Source organism: Carex rostrata, chromosome 5 (genome assembly GCF_964058835.1).
Source record: "Carex rostrata chromosome 5, lpCarRost1.2, whole genome shotgun sequence".
NCBI classification, from domain to species: domain Eukaryota; kingdom Viridiplantae; phylum Streptophyta; class Magnoliopsida; order Poales; family Cyperaceae; genus Carex; species Carex rostrata.
This window is the reverse complement of record NC_135922.1, coordinates 4,365,591-4,382,364: the sequence shown is the minus strand read 5'-3', so window position 1 is coordinate 4,382,364 and position 16,774 is coordinate 4,365,591. Positions and strand designations below refer to the sequence as shown.

The window sequence follows — 16,774 nt, the reverse complement described above, 5'->3', positions numbered from 1 at the left end:
CTCTAGTAGTGTCTCCATATGGCAAAAGAAGATGGTAGTTCCAACCATAATACAAAATGCCAATTGAAGGTCTTTGCGGCACACTAGTAGTATCTCCATATAACAAGAGATGAACATAATTGTAACCATAGTATAATATTCAAATTGAAGGTTCTTTTGGTACTCTAGTAGTATATCCATTTAGCGATCTTTGTAGCACACTAGTAGTGTCCATAAGGAAAGAGAAGAGGGTAGTTGCAACCCTAATACAACACTCTAATAGATGGTTTTTGCAGCACTCTAGTAGTGTCTCCAGATAAAAAGAGAAGATGGTAGTTGCAACCCAAATACAACACTCCAAATGAAGGTGTTTGTAACACACTAGTAGTGTCTTTGTATGGCAAGAGAAGGGGGGTAGTTCCAACCCTAATACAACACTCTCATAGAAGGTCTTTGTAGCTGTCTTGTAGTGTCTCCATATGGGAAAAGAAGATGGTAGTTGAAACGTTAATAGAACACTCTAATTCAATATCTTTGCAGCACACTAGTAGTGTTACAACCCTAATACAACACTCCAATTAAAGGTTTTTGCTACACTCAAGAAATGTGTGTTAATAGCAAGAAAATAGGGCAATTGCAATTCCAATACAACACTCTGGTTGAAGGTATTTGCAATACACTAGTAGTGTCTTCAGATGGTAAGAGAAGAGGGTGGTTGCAATCCTAATACAACACTCTATTTGATGGTGTTTGTAGCACCCTAATAGTATCTCTATATGGCAAAAGAAGAGTGATAATTGCAACCCTAATATAACTCCAATTTAAGGTCTATGTGGCACTCTAGTTGTGTCTCCATATAGCAAGAGAAGATGGTAATTGCACCCATAATACAACTCTCCTAATCAAGGTCTTTGCAGCACAATTGTAGTGTTCCTTGATTGCATGAGAAATGGGTGGTTGTAATCCTAATACAACATCCGAATTGAAGGTGTTTACAGTACTCTAGTAGTGTCTCCATATAGTAAGAGAAGAGGGTAGATGCAATGATAATACAACACTCTAATTGAAAGTCTTTACAGGACACTAGTAGTGTCACCATATGGCAAAAAAAGAGGATAATTCCAACCGTAATACAACACTCTTATTGAAGGTCTTTGCAGAACTCTAGTAGTGTCTTTATATGGCAAAAAAAGAGTGGTAATTATAATCCTAATACAACACTCTAATTTAACGTCTATGTGGCACTCTAGTAGTGTATGTATTTGGCAAGAGAAGAGGGAAGTTGCAACCCTAATACAACACCCCAATTGAAGATCCTTGTAGCACACTAGTAGTGTTTCCAGAAGGAAAGAGAAGGTGGTACATGTAACCTAACTACAACACTCCAATTGAAGGTGTTTGCAACACTCTTGTAGTGTCTCCATATGCTTAGAGAAGAGGGTAATTCTAACCCTAATACAACACTTCAATTGAAGGTATTTATGTCACTCTAGTAGTTCATCCATTTGGCAAGAGAAGATGGTAGTTGCAACCCTAATACAACACTTCAATTGATGGTCTTTGCAGCACTCTAGTAGTGGCTCCATATAGCAAGAGAGGAGAGTAGTTGCAGACCTAATAGAACACTTCAAGTGAAGGTTTCTGCAACACACTAGTAGTGTCTCCATTTGGCAAGAAAAAAGGGCAATGAGAACCTTAATACAACACTCCAATTGAGGGTCTTTATAGCACTCTAGTAGTGTATCCATATAGCAAGAGAAGAGGGTAGTTGCAACCCTAATACAACACTCCAATTGATGGTCTTTGCAGCACTCTAGTAGTATCTTCATATAGCAAGAGAACATGTTAGTTATAACCCTAATACAACACTCCAATTGAAGGTCTTTGCAGCACACTACTAATGTCCCCAGATTGCAAGAGAAGAGAGTGGTTGCAACCCTAATACAATACTCAAATTGAAGGTGTTTGTAGCACTCTAATGGTGTTCCCATATGGCAAGAGAAGATGATAGTTGCAACCCTAATACAATACTACGATTGAAGGTGTACGCTAGTAGTGTCTCCATATGGCAAGAGAAGATAGTAATTGAAATCCTAATACAACACTCCAATTGAAGGTCTTCTAAAAATTAAAAAACTCAGTTCAGGACTTCAGGTTATAAGGTTGACACCATATATATCAACACAAATGCAAAGAGACTATATAGAAGATGAACTTACAGTACTGGTGCTATAGGCCCAAGAATTTTGCCACACCATTCCCTTTCCGCCCTTGTCATCTTCAAGTCCATATGCACCAAGTTATATCAGGTAACTGTAAAATATGCTTTTTGTTTGACAAGGTATGTACCAATATTGGTTTACACACCATAAAGACCAATTTTTTATACAATGTTACAACAAAAAAATCATCTATGACCAGAGAAACATCGAAAGAATCTCACAAATACCTCCTATATTTACCTTTTTCTCCATATTTCAAGAAATACCAGATCACCCCTTCTCTTTTTCATTGCTGTTGGGATAAAAAAAAAGGGACTACAGTAAAGTTAATGGCTATAAGGGGAGGCACTACATGTCATTTTTAACATTTTGTAGGGAGAACATTTCTGATTTACAACTAAATATGCAATACTCTGAAAATTGTAGGTATAATATAATTTTTGCCTAAAAAATAACATCATACTAATATTCAATATTTTATTAAATCATAACATCTAAATTTTGCCTAAATCATAACCAATACCTGCAATCTATGAACTGCATATTTAGGTCTTCCAGACCAGCATAAGCATTGAGAAATCTCTCCAAAGGCCTCGGCCCAATAACAAGCAAAGGTTCGTGGGTCACACCTCTCAGTAGTTGGGACCGCAATGCTAGTATTCTAGCAAGACCTGTGTGGTGATCGGCATGGATATGAGAGACCCATATGAACCTTAGCTTTTTCACTGCCTCATCAGCCCCCTTCACGCCAAACCTAACCAGGACAAGATGAAAAAAGGTTATTTAAAACATTTTAGCACTTCCACATATATAGCTGCCAAAAGTCAAACTATCACATATACCTCGTCAAACAAGAAATGTTATATATATCACCCTAAAAACACATCATAGAGTCTCAGATACCCCATACGTAACAGGACATAAAACTTTTGTGCAATACAATCCCTACATACTTTAAAAGAGCCCCTAGCAACCTTCATCCCAGAGGTTTAAGGAACAAAATAGGGGTACTTTGACCACACATAATTTTAGAGAGGAAATTGTATGTGCTCTTTCTATCATGTATTGAAAGAAAAAAAAAAGCTATATCAACATTTGTTATTTCTCAGATTAGACATGGAATATCACCACAATTATTCCAAGTAAAAGAAGAAAAAAAGAACAGTCTTGAAATTACCTTCTTTTAAGTTGACCAAGAGTTTCCTCACCACAATCAAGAAGCATGCTCCCTTTATCAAATAAATTAACATAAATTGAGCTGACATTTCTATATTTAGAAGGCTGGAACGAGCCGGTGACCAAGAAAACTAGCTTCATCTCTTCCCTGGTGACATTCTTCAAGCAAGGAGGGATTGGAGTATCCAAATAGTCCCTAAACCGCTTTCTCAAGCCTCCTTCAATAGGAGGAGAGGCATCTTCACTCGTCTCTAACCTTCTTTTTTTCATAGATACCTTATTTGCCAGATAGAATTGTTTCAACCATGATTCTTCAGTCACGGATGCATTTTTCTATACTGGAGGCAACATCATCTTTCCATTAGGAGATTCTTGCCACAGCAGGGAAATTTGCTATGATATTTCTTTTATTTCTGGTATTTCTGATAAAAGCTCATTAATAATATTCTCGCGACTGAGCTTATTTGGGATAACTGACCTATCTAAGCCCAGATGAGATATCGGTCTCAGGTGAAACTACAAAACAAAATTATAAATAAAAATATAAACTCAGCCAACATAACCAACTTACCCCAAATTATAACTGCAAAAGAAAAAAACAAAACTTAATGTAATCAAATGGTATTGTGACATGCCTTGAGGAGATTCTCAGCAGAAATGACTTCATATGGTGCATCAAGATCAGTGATTTTCTCCTCAGATGGGATAGTATTTACATATGAATTTGGCCAAAATCCGGACAAAGGAAAGATCTGGGGACACAATTAGTTGAGACGAGAAGAAACCCTAGCACTTGCTTGTAAGATGGGAATTTCCATGTTATTACTGAAAAAAAAGAATCACTTATTCAAAATAGACACAGAATACGTGCCAACAAATAATAATATGTTTTGAAGGTATATGCTGGTAGTTTGGCTATAAATTATATTTTCAAATTTCAAAGCTTATTCGCAATATTATATATTCCTCAGTTTAATAACTAAAGTATGTCACCACAGACCATAGTCTTCTTGGTTAGTGACTAAATAGAACATCTCAAAAGCTCACATTTCATGACTGGCCATTATATGCTGAGCCTCGCCAAATCTACTTATCCACTGCTTATACTCAGCATTGCTTGTCACAACAGCAGGGCCCAAATGGATAATACAAGAGTAAATTTCGCTGTAGGTCACTAAACTTTGTTATTTGTCACGAATTGGTCACTCAAGTTTGATTTGTCCATTTTGAGTCACTCAACTTTGTTATTTGTCCCAATTAAGTCCCTCTATACTTTTTCATCCAAAATTTTAACGGAATATTCTTATTCCGTCCAAAAAATTAACGGAATATATTCATTCCATCCAAAATATTAACGGAATGAGCATATTTCATCCAAAATACTAACAGAATTAGCATATTCCGTTAAAATTTTGGATGAAAAAAATAGAGGGACTTAATTGGGATAAATAACAAAGTTGAGTGACTCAAAAGTAACAAATAACAAAGTTCAGTGACCTAGAGCGAAATTTACCAATAATACAATTTACAACTTTTCCACTCTCCTTATAGTAACAGTTAAGAGAGGAGAGAGAGAACAGCTGGTGTATGTGGTACACCGTGGGGCAGTAGACTATCAGTATAATCGGGCCAGGTAATGATGGGCCCAGCACATCACTTGGATTTACCTACAAATAGTGCATTTAAGATATAAAAATTATGTTAAAGGTGACAAAGATAATAAGAAAGTACAGAATGCCAGTTGGTACATGTCAGCTGGAAAATGGTGGTACAGAGAATTAAAGTGTCCTCTCCTGCCGATTCTCTCAACAGAGACAACATGCTAAAGCCATTATCACAACCCTAGACCACAATTTTAAGGTATAAATAAGCAAAACAAAACTTTATTCTCATGCATCCATACTACTAGCTGAATCAAACTCTACTTGGCTGCCTAACTACAGCACAATATTTTGGTTGTAATCGCCCAAAGTTAGCTGGGTATTTTTATTATCTGAATCTCTTAAAAAAGGATAAACAAAATAATTGAATAAATAATGGAAATACCATTATATCCAGAGAATCAGACTTGACTGATTTACCCAATTGCAAATCTCGATACTTGGGTCCCGGTCTTAACCCCAAAGAAGCTGCTTTGACTGGGTCAAACTTCCCCTTAACCTCTGGCAATTCACATACATAAACAACTGCCAAGTCCCCGGGTCTTAAAAACTCGCCCGGATCAGAATCCACACTAATTTTCGGGTTAGTGGGCCTCACAAACATGGCAGAAATTCGAACAACCTCGTCATCTATGAGCACAATTGCATTGTCCAAGCTTCCATCTTTTGCTCTAGGGGATGATGATGTGGCATTGTTTGATTGGTCCAGCCCAAAGCTGTGAGCATGGAGCATCGATTTTTTCTTGGGATGAAGGATCTCATTGCCCCAATTAGAAAGTCTAGGTCAGATGGGCCCTATATGTTCACCTATAGTTTGAAAGAAACTAACATCAGATCGTCAATCAACAAACTGTATATGAAACTTAAAAAATAAACAAAGACAGAAAGAGAGAGAGATAGAGAAGATAGATTATGCTATCACTAACCGACATTCCTTCATCCCCCATCCTGGCAAAAGTTAGTACAAGACCTATACACGTAAACAATTCAAAACAAGTTATAATATTCTCAGCTGAAATAAGCAAATATAAAAAGAGCTAGTAAACTAGCAACTCAAGTTACCTGGAAGTCCGCCAGCAGTCTCTGAGCATACTCGTGTCAAAAAAATGTGATCTATCTATATAATGGAGACAAAATGTGGTTTAGAGTCTAATGTTAAAATAGATAGAAGTTTCTCCTACAACACACACACATGAAAAAAAAAGAAAAGGAAAAGTAGTTCTCACATCAGCAAATAAGTACCTTAGATAGTTTTATCTTGTGCTCACTGCAGTACCGCTGTAACCCCTGTTAAGTTATTGACTATTAGATAAAATATTACTGATAATTACATAGTTTAAACTGTAAAAATAAAGATTGCCTGTTAGAAACCAGTAGGTTGAATACTTCGTACCTCACCAGCATTAAAAATAAATCTCTGATTATCAAAGAAAAGCAAAATAGATGGGGAGGTGTCTTTGTTGGAAATTATAATCAGATTGTGGAATTGAAAGAGAGGAGTTTATAACTTGAATTCTTTTATTTAATGGTGTGCACAAGAATTTTACAAGACTGATATAAGAGTCACGCCTCACTATGCTCTCTAATTCTATCTGGTTCTCTGATTCTATGTTCACTTCATTTACACACCTCTCCTATTTATACATATAACAATGTCGGTTATGATTTCTCTAGAATATCTTGATACAAGGGTATGAAACCTTCTAAGTACACTATATAATAGTAGTATTTTCTAGTATGCTCCATTATAACCGATCATATAAAGTCAGTTTCTATTTCTTGAATATTCCAGAAGAGTATAATTGGATTTGGGCCTTTTTCAAATATTAGTTGGGCTTTGGGCTTCGGTGTTGTTATCTTCAACACTCCCCCTCAACACCGACTTGATTATCTTTAAATTTAAATTTGCCGATCGATTTTCTATATCTCCATTCACTCCCCCTTGAGCTAAAGTTCCATGTGGCTCCTTCACGTAACTTTCTTTGTCAAGGTAGTTATTTTGTAATACCGATTTAACGTCAAGCTGATATGATCACCACTTCTCTAGCCTTTTCATCAGAGGATATGTCTTCCAATAGTTGATATTGGATTCTTGTTTGAAGCCTTTTATCATCAACCTTGTTTTGGAGTTTTTGACTTCACCACCGGGATTTAACCTTGTCTTGTAGATGTATTTATCACCAATAACTTCACGATATTTTGGTTGATCTACAAGCTTCCGAGTGTTGTTTTTCTCAGTTATTTGCATTTTGTTCTTCATGGCCTTTATCCAATTTTCGTGCTTCTTGACCTCTTCAAGACTTTGAGATTCAACTATTGAAAAATTAGATGACTCATAAATTTCGGGTAAAAATCTTACTTGCTTGTTGGATGACTCTGGTATCGTAGACCCTTCTTTAGCTCTTCGAGTAGCACTCAGGTTTGATCCTGGACTTGAAGTAGTATTTGAACTCGATCCAACTTGATGATGTGTACCACCTTGCACTTGTGGTTTAATTACTTCATTTCTCAGTGCCAAATGCGGAGCGTAGCTTATGCGGAGTGGGAAGCTTCTAGACTTCTCCATTTGTATTCTTGCTATCATTTGCTTTTTATTTCTTCGATCGAAAATTTTGCAGCCTCCATTTTCAAAATAAACTGCGTATCCATTTTTAACTAGTTGCCCCACGATCAACAGATTTTGTTTTAGGTCCGGAACCAACAATACATTTCGGATAAATTTTAGACCCATCTTGGTTTGCACGGCAATACTTCCTTTGCCTTTTGCTTGAACAATGGAGCCATTTCCCATACGTACCTTTGTCTCATACGAAGCGTCGATGTCGTGAAATAATTCACGATTTCTGGTCATGTGATTTGTGCAACCAATGTCAAGGAACCAGATATCGTCTTTCTCTTCTTTGGTTAAGTGGCATGCATAGAAAATGCTTTCATGACTCTCACTTTCTTCTAGGAAGTTTGCTCGGTCGTTTATTCTTGATCTGCACATTCGTGCTATGTGGTCAATCTTCTTGTATTTGTTGCATCTCTTTGTCGACCAATATTCAGATGAGCTATGGTTCGACCTTTTGTGTATATCACACCATAAATTTGAATAACTCGAACCTGGTGCTTTCTCCTTTTACGCCGACTGCTTTTCTGCATCTTGTCGCGGACCGCCGCATTGTTGATTATTTTGTTGACTCGTGGGGTTATATCGAGGTCTGAAGCTCAGCTTGAAATGGAATGCGTCTTCCACCAAATTTCCTTCACGTTGGAGCTTTCTTTCTTCATGTGACTCCAAGGAGCTCATCAGTTGTTGAATCGAAAGCGCTGATATATCTTTTGATTCTTCAATTGCTATAACGATGTAGTCATACTTGTCAGTGAGGCTAATTAAAAGATTCTCGACTACTTTCTGATGCGAGATGTCTTCTCCATACGTCCACATCTGGTTCACAACTTCGACTACTCACGAGAAGTATTCCTTGATCTTCTCCGAGTCCTTCGTTTGGAAGTTTTGAAATTGTCTTCTTAGTGTTTGCAGCTTCACTGCTTTTACTTTCTCGGAGCCTTCAAACTCCTCTCTCAAAATCTCCCATGCTTTCTTGGATGTAGTTGCTCCACTGATTCGTGGAAATAGACTTTCGGCAACACCCTGTTGGATTAGAAATAGGGCCTTGGCATCGTTCATTTGTTCTTGTTTCTACTCCGGCGTCAATTCTCCCGTCGTTGGACGGTAGAACCTTTAGCGACTATATCCCAGAATCCTTGTGAAAGCAGCAGCGTCCGCATCTTGATCTTCCACATGTCGTAGTTTTCTCCAGCAAAAATGGGAACTGTTGATTGCGCCATAGTTGTGCCTCCTGAAGACATCGACTTGGGATGCTTCTTATATTTCACGAACGCCCTTGTCTACTTCGCTAACTTCTTACTCGAACCTGAAGCTTTGATACCAAATGTTGGAAATTATAATCGGATTGTGGAATTGAAAGAGAGGAGTTTATAACTTGAAGTCTTTTATTTAATGGGGTACACAAGAATTTTACAAGACTGATATAAGAGTCACGCCTCACTATGCTCCCTAATTCTATCTGGTTCTCTGATTCTATGTTCACTTCATTTACACACCTCTCCTATTTATACATATAACAATGTCGGTTATGATTTCTCTAGAATATCTTGATACAAGGGTATGAAACCTTGTAAGTACACTATACAATAGTAGTATTTTCTAGTATGCTCCATTATAACCGATCATATAAAGTTGGTTTCTATTTCTTGAATAATCTAGAAGAGTATAATTGGATTTGGGCCTTTTCCAAATATTAGTTGGGCTTTGGGCTTCGGTGTTGTTATCTTCAACAGTCTTGTGTATCCATGCCTGTTCCCATTATCTATTAAAAATTTAACAGAGAAAAAACATCTTTATATAACTATTAGAAAAAGAGAATATGACAAAAACAAATTGACCCCAAGAAAAGTATTAGGCAGGTACAGCACCAAAGTAGTGTAATTAAGTTTTTAATGATAACAAATTCTCCTCTTTTGAGTTTGATCCAAGCTCAATTTATGATCCTATAGCCTAATCAGTGGTTAATTATGACAGCAATAGAAAGATTTTAACTGAATTATTATATTTTAATTGAATAATCCCAATAGAGTACTATCACTAGAAATCTAATACTCTTATACTGCACCATCAGCCATCATACGAAATTCAACTAATCTCATAGCAAGCTGAAGGAAAAGGAGAAGACTTTTAATCAATCGTTAATCTTTTATACCTGTACATAACAAGTGGTGCTAACAGGATTGAGTTTTCGCGCCTTCAATTCAAGAGCTCTCCCCTTTTTGCTCTTATCCATCCCCTCAGCTCTTCGCTTATTAAATGCAAACTGATCATTTCCTTAGCGCCCGCCTTTGCCTCTTCTCGTGCGACCAAAGACACATGTTGGAACCGAAGCGGTGCAGATGGAGTGAGAGGAGGAGAGGAGGCGGGAGACAGAGGAGCAAGAGAGAGATGGGGAGGCGACGAGGAAGCGAAGGGTGGGGGGCATTGTGGCGGGTTGAGCAGTGGGGGGGGTTTTATAATTTTATTATCACATCCAATTTTAGAGGGTTTCTAACTTTCCATTTCCCAAGTTTCCATTTTTAATTTTTAAATGGAAGGGGTTTTGATGTTTTTGGAGACTGGTGGTAACTGCTAATTCACATCCCCTCAGGTTACCTGACTGAGTACAACTGAATCGGACGGTCCAAAATTGAAATATTTAACTTAACACGAATTTCAATGCACAAATAATACTGCCCCCTTCGCCATCCCGAGCAGGCACTGGATAAGATTAAATCTGGACCGTCTGTTTCAATTGTGATGAGTCAGGTACTGAGAGGATACCGATCCGCTAACTGGGGTCAGAAGTTAGAACTGAGAAACGTGGATTGGATGCCAAGGAAAATAGAGAGAAGCGGTCAAAGGAACAAAGGTATTATGGGCTAAGATATTATGGGCCTTGTAAAGCCTTTTTCATATAGTAAACCTTTCCCTGTTTATATTTTCTTTAGCATGAACACAATTCATACCAGATTATGGAGCCCAGTACATAATTTTCTCCATATGTCATGCATCCGATATATTTCTAACAAATATGTACCATTCATTTTAGATTTGATAGCCCACATTAATTCTAACATAAAATCAGCTTATATATGCTTTAGGTATTAGGGGGTGGCAACCAGCTAGCTCGTCACGAACTAGGCTCAGCTTGAACTCATCTGGAGTTGGCTCGTCCGAGTCACGAGTGAACTAATTTTAGAAATCCAAGCTAAAATCTCAATTTGAAATCATCACAAGCTGGACTAAACTAGCTCGCGAGCTGATGAGCTGGCTCGCAGGGTCTGGCTAGATCTTGTTTTAAGAAGAAAATAAATTCTATAAACTTTTTGGATTGAGTTGGGCCAAGTTGAACCGAGCTGGACAATATAAAATGCACACATTCATAGAATAACAAGTTAGCGAGCAAGCTAGGTCCCAACTTGAACTCGTTAATTCTGAATCGAACTAGCTGCGAGCTAGCTTGTTAACAGCTTGATCCAATAATGAGTGAGCTATTAGTGAGCGAGTCAGATGCGAATCACGATCCAGACGCGAACTACAAACTTTTTTGCCACCCCTAAATTAGTATATTTGATTTGAAGTAGTATATGTCAGATACTTATGAGATCTACTAGATCTATCATAATTATTCAATAAATTTCATTCAATTAGTACTACCCACCTTAGTGAACATCGATCACGTCATGCATGTGTACAGTTTGTAGTCCATATTGTTTCATATATATAAAGGCTTTGGAACAGTGCAATCAGTGGTCCAACTTGTATATATCTTACCAGTGTTGTTTAATAGATACAATATCAAAGAGGCTAAATCTCCATGGATTTAAAAATATATAATTGATTATAACAAATTCACAACTCCGAATAAATTTCCAAATTTGGATATGTATTACTATTTTACATGGAGGCAAAATATTGAAATCGATTATAAAAAAATGTAAAATTTGATCTACAAATATTTTTTTCTTATGGAGATAAGTTCAGATTGATTGTTTGGACTTTGAAAATGAAATATTAATTCATAGTACAGACCGTTATGCTTCACTAATCTTCTATTCAAATCAAATTAGCCTCAATATATATAGATGCTCATCATGCAAACCGTCTATACTATATAAAAAAAATAAAAAATAAAATGTAGAGCTAGGACTGTTATGCCTAATTAAGTGTTGTGAGATCATAGCTTCATTAGTATTATATATAGAGTAGAACTAGGGTGCTCTTAAGCTCACCAAAGTTTTGGTGAGCTTAACTCTAAAACTCATCAAATCGATTTCAAATGACGAATCCGAACCGTTGAAACCCGCCTACCTTACGTGTGATGCATCTACATGTGAAATTTTTAAACATTCGAATTAATTTAGTATAAAGTCAAGTGGTCAAAAAACGTTCAAAAAATGAATGCACTAAAATTAATTTATTAACCTTCTAATTTTGACCGCTTGACTTTATACTAAATTAATTCGAATATTTAAAAATTTCACATGTAGATGCATCACACGTAAGGTAGGCGGGTTTCAACGGTCCGGATTCGTCATTTGAAATCGATTTGATGTGTTTTAGAGTTAAGCTCACCACAACTTTGGTGAGCTTAAGAGCACCCTAGTTCTACTCTTATATATATATATATACTTGATCATATTTTATACAATACATGCTTTCAAAGAAAAATAGTCTATGTGAAAATAATTAAGGGACGGATCCAAAAATGTTAACATAACTGAGATTTTTTTTTTTTTTTGAATGAAATAACTTTTGCTACATATAATTTGGAAATTTTATGTACCAGTACCTGACTACCGGTACATTTGTAATCTAACATTTGAAGATTATTTTCATGAGGCTTATAATTTATTTTAAGACTTATTTCATTTGTCTCTGATTATTCTTGTAACCTCTTCTTTTAATTTAGTAGAAATAGTTAATAAAAGAGTATTTGTGCTTGTACTCTTGATTGGTTCTAATTTCATTTGTACCAGCTCTTGATTGGTTCTTATACCAGTATCCGTGTTTGTGACATCTTCTTAAAATTTTCTAAATTATTTGTAATTTGTTGAAGATGATAACTATATTAGATGACAACAAAAAATATAGAGAGAATGGTAAAATAATTATATTAGATGACAAAAAAAATTATAAAGAATAATTTAAGTCTTTACAAACTATAACATATATTTACTCATACTTACTCTTCATTTTTAATCTCATAATTTTAATGAACAAGTGTTCCTTAGTAGAGATTAAATTTTTAATCTTCAATTCTTAAGGAGAGTTTCCGAACATGGCCATCGGGATCAACGATCCAGATTCAAAGATTTGGATTGGAATCAATAGTCCCGATTCAAATTATATATAGTTTTTTATTTATTCGGCACAACTTAACAGACACCATTAACGAAAAAAATATTAGAACTTTAGATCGAGATCAATAACCATTAATCCCAATCTTTCTAAAAATATTTCAAATCGAATATTCTTCTATTTCCGTATATATCTTATTTTATTAATTTCTATGAATAAAAAATTCTCCTTCTTTATATCCATTTTGTTTCTCGGTAAATGAAAGGAACGCTAAGGAAACTTTTATTTGACATTTTCTAATCTTCAAGGCGTGTGGCGTCCTATAAGGTACTTGTAAATAAATTATAATTAATTACTTATGTGACAATTACTATTTTAATTGTAAGAATGTTTACTATTTTTTAAAATATTTGTCACATTGTAGGCATTGCTTTGCCACTAGATTAAAGATTAAATATAATTTTAAAGTGATTGATTTGCATAATTTTAATTTGGCAATGGATCAAGCCGCAAATGAGAGGTTATGGAAATCTATTTTTCTGATAACAAATCCGGATGCAGTATTTCCTGATCCTCACAATGCATTTTGTGTGTGTGTTTTTTTTTTTTTTTTTTTTTTTTTTATTCAAAATCATTGAAGCAGGTGTACCGTTTATTTTGTATCTCTGTCAAATTAACTAATACCTGGAGATGGAGCAAGAATATATTTTTGGCAGCAAGATTGGGGATTTTGCATTTTGAAATATGAATTTCCAAGTTCATATTCATATATGTTACCGTTATTGAAGTCACTCTACAAGCGGTTATATGAATGCAATTTCCTTATTTGAATATCTATTTAGAAGTGTAGAACTATCATACTGGTGATGATGCATTCACAGTTAAATCTGCATACCTGCTGGTGATGAATATGATGCATTCACAGTAAAATCTGCGTATCTGCAGGTGATGATGCAAGGTCCTCTGGTCCTGTCGTTCACAACCAGCGCACAGGATATGGAATCTTCAAGTTTCGCATGGAAAACGAGAAATTTGATGATTGATCGATAATCTTGTCAGGAGTGTGTATCCTCTAAGATATCTCATATTTTGCGTGACCGATGAGTCTGGTTCTTATTCGCAGGGGTGGACGCAGAATTTCTACCAGAGAGGAATAAGAATCAGATTCAAATAGCTTACAGGGTTCAAATCCATTAACTATCGGATACTAGATAAAAAACAATCAACATAATAAAAAACAATATAAATAACATACTCAAAATCCAGTTGTAGAGAGGGCTAAAGTGGTGCCAAACTCATATTTTTTCATTGAATTTCAAAATTCAGAGGGCGGCGGTTGGCTCAAGGTGGGTCCACCCCTGCCTATTCGGGGATAGTATAGGGGCTAGTATTATTTTAGTTTTGAGATTAGTGTAGAATGTATTTTAAAGGTTGAGATTAAGTCACGCAAAATATGAGATATCTCAGAGGCTGCTAATGATTAAGTCACGCCAAATTATTAGGGCTGCTAATGATTAAGGTTCGGCTCAAACTCAGCTCGGCTCAATGAGAGAAGTAAAATGATTCAGCTCTAACTCGGCTCGACTCATATAAACACTTGGCTCGAGTCGGTTTGTAAGCCGGCTCATATTATTACTTATTTGCACTTTCCATTAAGCAAGCATTTGTTATGAGCAATCTAACAATTGTTTTGATTTTTGAGGGGTTAATACCAGCCTATTGCTCAATTTTTTTTATGCAGATAAATTTCAAAGTTCAATTTTAATTTTTTTTATGCGGATAAATTTTAATTTTCAATTTTTTTTTCAAATTTCAAAGTTTTTTCAAATTTTAATTTTTTTTTTTTCAAAATTTCAAAATTTTTTCAAATTTCAATTTTTTTTTGAAATTTCAATTTTTTTGAAATTTCAATTTTTTTTCAGATTTCAAAGTTTTGTCATTCAAAGTTCAATTTTTTTTTTCAAATTTGGAAGTTTTAAGCATTTGCAAACCCTCAAATTAATATCCCAAAAATGCCTTACTTCTGTGCCTGATTTGAAAAGGGTACATCACTAGGCATGTTGGTCGGTTTGTTATCCATCTTTTATGTGATCAATCAATATAAAAAAAATATATTATTTCTACCTTCCAACTTAGCAAGATCTCTCTTATGAGTTACGAATCGTGAAAATTTTCAGTAATGATAATACTGCATATATAACACAGCTCCTATTAAAATTTGGGTCAGAGTAAAGGCAAAAGATTAAATTCGTTCTCCATAATTCCTACAAATCTCACTAAATCTGCTAAAAAAAACTAACAACATTTGGTCGTCGCAAGGGTTCGAATCGCTAAAACCTCTTTCTTTCCACTAACAACACAAACACAAAGAACAGTTCTTTTCAGAAAAGGGAAAAAGAAAATCAAACTTTAAACCCTAGCAAGGAAATAATTACCTGAATGAATGAAGTAAATCGAATTTCGCAATGCAGTCGTCAGGCAAAAGAGAATCGAATTTTCGAACCTCCAATGAGAAGGATTGGAAGCTTCAGGCAGCAACTTCTAATGTGCAAAAAAAAAAAAAACAACGGGATGGGCAACAAGAATCAAGAACTGTTAATTAAACGGTTGACATGGCTCTTTCAGTTGGGAAATAAATCTGCTGTTATTCCAAATTTCAAAATTTTTGAACTTTAAAATTGAAATTTGAAATTTATCCGCATAAAAAAAATTGAGCTGGTATTAACCCTGGCCTCAAAAGTCAAAACAATTGCTTGATTACTCATAACAAATGCTTGCTTACTGGAAAGTGCAAATTTATTGCTTTAACAATTAAAATAAGTATAATCATAGATAAGGCATTGAGAGTATGAATGGGTCAAGAAACAACCAACTTCATGTGTATCGGAAAATAGCCACAACGACTATAATTGCATTTTTCTGGAAAATTCTTCGGCGCGGGATTTTATTTTTTCACTTCAGCCCCTACAAGTACAAAATATATATAATGTTTGACAAAGTGTTATTTCTTGAATTTTTTTGAGAAAAAAAATAACGATCAAGTCCTTAAATTTGATTTATTGAATTTAAAATCTGTGTAACTTATTCTACAATTTATAAATTTGGTTAATTATTCTCTCATAATGTTCCCCTAATTCTGAATATATACAAACAAACAAATGTAATAATGAATATATTTTATGCTAGACTTAAAATTTTTTTCTTCTTTTTGGTTTTGCATGAACACAATTCATACCAAATTGGGTAGCCAAGTACATAATTTTCTCCTTCCGGCATTCATCCGATATTTCTAACAAAATATATACCATTCTTTTTGGATTCCGAAATTTTTATTAATATCATTTCAAAAAAAAAAAACACTAAATTTGTGAAATTCGAAAGATACCAGGGCCTCCAATTCAATCTGCAGCTCCATTCCTGAGAAGAGGGCGTAGATTGAATTGGAGGCTCCCCCTATATATCAGTATACTACAGTGTATTTTTTGGGGCCTCGAATTTAATTTGAAGGCCCCAAGAATGAGACCGCAGATTGAATTGGCGGCCTCCAAAAATGAAGTCGTATATTGGCGGCCCTGGTATTTTTAAAATCTACAGAAAACGTGGTTTTTTTTGTTTTTTTTTCTTTGAAATATGATATAAATAAAAATTTCGGTTTTAGATTTTACATCCACATTAATTTTATCAGAATTTGGGCTTATATATGCTTTTGTAGAGTCTGGCTACTCCGCATGACATCAATGTTATTTGCTTCCAATTTCAAAATTTATCGGATATACTTCGAGTAACAAATCGAAATTATTAAATAAGATTTTCTTTATGAGTGATGTGTTTACATGCAA

At 35.2% G+C, this 16,774-nt stretch overlaps 1 protein-coding gene across 1 annotated transcript; it reads right to left on the bottom strand.

The window, feature by feature from the left end:
- Window positions 1-2,377: 2,377 nt before the first annotated feature.
- LOC144554516 (tRNAse Z TRZ4, mitochondrial-like) lies at window positions 2,378-9,919 on the bottom strand. Its single transcript, XM_078302833.1, is given in 13 exon segments — window positions 2,378-2,955; window positions 3,379-3,893; window positions 4,013-4,202; window positions 4,425-4,541; window positions 4,875-5,044; window positions 5,424-5,780; window positions 5,783-5,845; window positions 5,965-6,008; window positions 6,101-6,155; window positions 6,281-6,325; window positions 6,432-6,493; window positions 9,384-9,414; window positions 9,805-9,919. Coding segments are annotated over 13 exon segments (1,974 nt in total). The 5' UTR covers window positions 9,886-9,919; the 3' UTR covers window positions 2,378-2,711.
- Window positions 9,920-16,774: the final 6,855 nt, after the last annotated feature.